The sequence below is a fragment of the Choristoneura fumiferana genome, chromosome Z (genome assembly GCF_025370935.1).
Source record: "Choristoneura fumiferana chromosome Z, NRCan_CFum_1, whole genome shotgun sequence".
Lineage (NCBI taxonomy): Eukaryota > Metazoa > Arthropoda > Insecta > Lepidoptera > Tortricidae > Choristoneura > Choristoneura fumiferana.
The window spans coordinates 35,394,735-35,399,409 of NC_133472.1; the positions used below are offsets into that span (position 1 = coordinate 35,394,735).

The window sequence follows — 4,675 nt, forward strand, 5'->3', positions numbered from 1 at the left end:
GTAATGGCTACGGAACCCTGACTTGGGCGGGTACGACACGCTCTTGGCCGGTTTTTTTAATGATGTCAACAGAAAGAATGAAAAAAAAATCATCTTAAGTAACAAGCGTCACTAATAACAAAACAGCCAAGTATTTTTAAAATTTTTGTCTGTCTGTTCCGGGAACCGACTTAGTGAAACTATAACTGGCGTGTAGCTGATCAATCCTATAGGGAGTAACATTGCCATTCCCCCTCCCGTACTGCTTCTCCCTCTGTCATGACCAATATAGATGAACTTTTTGTTAAGTGTATGTGGGCATTTTCAAAAAAAGTGTACAACCTTTAAATTTATGTCAGTTTTGTACGCCGAATGAATGAAAAAAAACGATTGCTCTTGATTCTAAGTAGGAAAAACCATATTTGTGCTAAAATTAAAAAAAAAGGAAAGGTACACTTTTTGTGAAATTGCCCATATAGCTATTTTATTTTCGATCGGATATTCAAGGATATCTTTAGTTTTTATCAGAGTTAATGAATTACTGAAGCTTGGTGCAGAAAAAGATAAAATAAACTAGTTCAACACATTTACTTAAATTATTGATCTAACAAATTCACTTTATTTACAAAATATCACTAAATACCTATATATTTGGTATGTCTACCTGTTGCTAGCACTTGATTTTTATCCTTGTTTCTTATTTCCACTTCCAGGAAGGCTATTTTCTTTCCCAGTTTTCTAGTGACTGCCTCTACTTCTATGTTATCACCCTCTCTAGCTGCACTGAAGTACCTAAGGAGAAAAAAACATGAAATATTGATTCAATTTTATTCAAAAGCTAATGCTTTTAGTCTCTGTTTTGCTTGCCAAAAATGTATGTTGGTGTAATAAACATCAATTCAAAATTTACCGAAAGCCCACGTACACAGATGCCGTGATACCAGCATACGCAATCACATAGATTGTTAACTGTACGTCTTTCTAGGGAACATCAGATAGCATTGTCGAATGGTTATACTAAATCAATGGTAAATAGTTTGGTTCAAAAGAAGCTGGCACGGATAGTGAATAGCATGCTTTACGCCGTGTTACCATCGCAGTCTTCTAACAAATATAGGTGTAGCATTTCATACGTTGGTCGTTTGTCTGATAGAATTTATGGTATTTTAAAATCCAACAATGTTAAGGTAGCCTTTAAGACTAACAACTCTTTGTACTCTAAACTTTGTAACCACAAAGAGAAGGTAGATAAAGGAACTAGATTGGGTGTATACTAGCTCACTTGTAATGACTGCAGTAAAGTATATTTTGGTCAGACAGGTCGCAGTTTTAATGCTAGATTTAAAGAGCATGTTTCGGCATATAGGAATGAACATCCTGATAAGTCGAATTTTGCCAAACATTTGTTGGAACTAAATCATTATTTATCGGACTCAGATTCGTATGAAGCGTTACCTTATTGTGGCAAGGGGTTTCGTCTCGATCTCGATGTTTTAGAATGCATGGAGCATGCATGGGCGAAACAATAATTCGCCCATTTACTAAACGAACGAATTCAGATAGAGGCAAACTCAGAAGTAAACCAATTACGAAGTTGGCAAATTATAGTTATGACGAATTAAGAAAAAGGCGAATGTCGCTGACACCTTCCGGGATATTACTACAATATACATGCAAAAAATAAAAATAAAAGCCGGGCAAGTGCGAGTCGGACTTGCGCACCGAGGGTTCCGTACACATTTATAGGTATTTAAGTAAACGGGAATCGTGTCTTGAAGATATTTCTCGCTTTTTCCGAGTGATTTAATACATCCAGTATATGCAGAGCCCTACTCTTAAGCAAAATGTACGCAGTTCGGGGTCAGATTATATTGGTCATTGATATTTACAGACAGACATAAATAAATCAAGATTTTCAGACTTTTCTAGTTGGTTGTGTTATAATAGCTACCTTCATACCAAATTTCAAGATTCTGAGTTCAAGTACCCTGTAGGTTTTGATTCCCTTGCGAGTTTCGAAAATTTGCGGAATTTTGCAGCATAAACGGCTGCATCTTTTGATTGCATTGGCTTTGAAGTTTGATTTTTTTCACAGCTCCAAGGGACAGTAGACCTCAGTATTTAACAAAAAATTCAGCTTGATACCTCCACGCGTTCCCGAGAAAAAGGGTCTTGACAGACAGACAGACAAAAATTGATCCTATAAGGGTTCCATTTTTTTCCTTTTGAGGTATGGGATCCTAAAAAGAAAGAAAGAGCTTACAAAAAAAGAATGGGGATAGTCAAAAATCTCATTATCTCATTCAATGAAAAACAGATCTGTGCAAAAGTGTCCTGTATCTAGACTCGAGATCTCGACTTTGTGATTTTGGAAATATTTTAAACATAGGGACATGTACTTAGAGTTTTCATTTTGTTGAAAAGTTTGTACTCCACAGATAGTTTTTTTTACAAATTCACACCTTATAAAGTGCTCTAGGACTCAAAACGTTAAGTACTTACGATACACTGAGATCAATTGAGACACCCCTAGTTTCAATTGTATCATTAGCAGTAAGAGCATAGGTGGAGATAGCATCCACAAGATGCGCTATAAAGCCTCCATGCAGCGTGCCTCGCTGGTTGAGGTGCTCTGGGCCCACTTGAAAACCTGTCAGCAACCTCCCGTTGCTGCATGATATAACTTTAACCTATAAAAATCGCCTAATTAAGACAATAGATTGACAGGAAGAGATCCTTTAAAGGGATAAGTTCGCCTTTGTACATATATCTCAATGTCTGTCAATTGTGTTTGTTACTTATACGAATTTAAGAAAAATAAATATTTTACCGAAAAGGCGTACTACTACTACTACTCCATCAGGGAATTTTTAGAATATACATAAATAGATAAATATATATATATACACCTAAATTTTGTTTTTATTATCTAACAATTATAAAAATAGTAAATAGGTTTAATTCTAACCAGCTTTCTATGCCCTGGGCACCAATAGTGAGACTTAAAAAAATTAATTTAAGACCAATTAAATGCCACCTAAAAGGACAAATGAATAATGATTATGATTACTTATTTTGTACAATAAAAGTTCAACATACATACATAATTACTAAAGAATTTGAGCGTCATAATTTAAATGATCCAGACCATTGAACTTTAACTGCTTGTGATAATAGTTTATCTCACAGACTCATCCAAATCATGGATTGGGTGACATTCTTTACCAGCTTTTCTTTGCCATAAATGAAATAAAGTAGTTCCTTAAAAAAGAATTAAAAAACCTGACTGCCAAAACTAAAAAAATAAGCCTAGTTCTAGAACTTTGTTAATAGCTAATTTAAAGTTCAACAGTCGGACCCATTACTAAGAGTTTTTGAGCGTCATAATTTAAATGTACAGACTATTGAACTTTAAATTAGCTACTTATCAGAGTTCTAGCCACTGGCTTATTTTCTTGCTTTAGTTTTGGCAGTCGGTTCATTGAGTTTTTTTAATTTAATGTTTTATTTTACTTACACTTTTTTGATATTTATGTGAAAACGGTAGATTAAAAGTATTATAACTCATATATATTTAGATTGGGCTAATTATTAGCTTTCATTTGATACCCATATTGTTAAAATACAAAATGTATTTTTTGATTCCTCCGCCATAATTTTCTTTGCAGACTGCATATTGAAATATTATATAGCCTACGTCACTCCGACAGTTATGACGAATCCAATGATACCTCATATGTTAAAATCCGTCTAGCCGTTTAGGCTGCAGCGAGGACCAAAGAAAAGGACTTTACATACCCACATACATAGATACATACATACGCTCGAAAAACATAACCCTCCTTTGGGCAGCCGGGTCGGGTATTAAATCACATTTATACGAAAGTACTTTACTGTACTTTCACACCACTAGTTTTAATCCAAAGCAACTCAAGGAAAAATGCAGCCAAGAATGATCCATAATTATGATACGTCAGTAGCCTCGTACTCGTAATCCATAGGTACTCGGACATGTTTCTCGTTCGTAGTATGAAAATCTAATTTTATTAAGTATCAATAAATATCTGAGAAAAGTTAGTGTTTACCTTGCGAAGATTGTGATCAAAACATTTTGTTGTTGCTATGACTTTTGTAAAAAGCTCAGCAACCTGTGCTCCCTTATTCGAACTCATACTTTGTTAGGTAAGTAGTAACCTAGCGATAATTTTTAACACATTTCTAAATATAGGTTGATAATTTCTATAATCTAAATTCCAAAATAAATACAAAATTGTCAAAATTACATCACAAGTAACAATAGTAAAATGTCAACCAACTGTCTGTTATGTCAAATTGTCAATTGCAGCTGTTCTGTGTTCCAAATTTATCTTAAATCACAATCATCTACTGTAGCTTTGGTAAGATCATAATTATTATACGAGGTCATTACCAAAATAGAACACTTTAATTTTAGTTCAAGTTGTAACAAAAAGATGTTAATTACTCATACTAAGTAAAATCCACAGATCTACAGCTTGCTCATAAAGAGTACAAATTAAAAAGTGGCAGCACTGTAGTGTCATCCCTTTCAAACCAGGGGGCAAAAAAAGGGAGAACACTACAGTGTTGCCACTTTTTAATTTCTACTCTTTATGGGCAAGCTGTAAGTGAGAAAAACAGAATCATATACATTTGTTGATTTTGGACAAACAAAAAA

At 34.2% G+C, this 4,675-nt stretch overlaps 1 protein-coding gene across 1 annotated transcript; it reads right to left on the reverse strand.

Annotated features, from left to right (window-relative positions):
- Positions 1-548: 548 nt before the first annotated feature.
- On the reverse strand, positions 549-4,246 carry LOC141439715 (acyl-coenzyme A thioesterase 13-like). The gene is made up of 3 exons (XM_074104073.1): positions 4,065-4,246; positions 2,482-2,669; positions 549-771 (listed from the first exon to the last, which is right to left on the reverse strand). Exons 1-3 carry the CDS (start codon positions 4,149-4,151, stop codon positions 615-617), a joined length of 432 nt encoding a protein of 143 aa, XP_073960174.1. The 5' UTR covers positions 4,152-4,246; the 3' UTR covers positions 549-614.
- Between the last annotated feature and the right edge of the window lie 429 nt (positions 4,247-4,675).

What these genes read in the sequence shown, in the direction of transcription:
- LOC141439715 (XM_074104073.1), bottom strand. Translation starts at nt 4,151, where the DNA reads ATGAGTTCGAATAAGGGAGCACAGGTTGCTGAGCTTTTTACAAAAGTC. An exon ending in TTGATCACAATCTTCGCAAG is followed by an intron (nt 2,670 to 4,064) that starts GTAAACACTAAC and finishes CGATTTTTATAG; the next exon opens with GTTAAAGTTATATCATGCAG. An exon ending in TCAATTGATCTCAGTGTATC is followed by an intron (nt 772 to 2,481) that starts GTAAGTACTTAA and finishes TTTTCTCCTTAG; the next exon opens with GTACTTCAGTGCAGCTAGAG.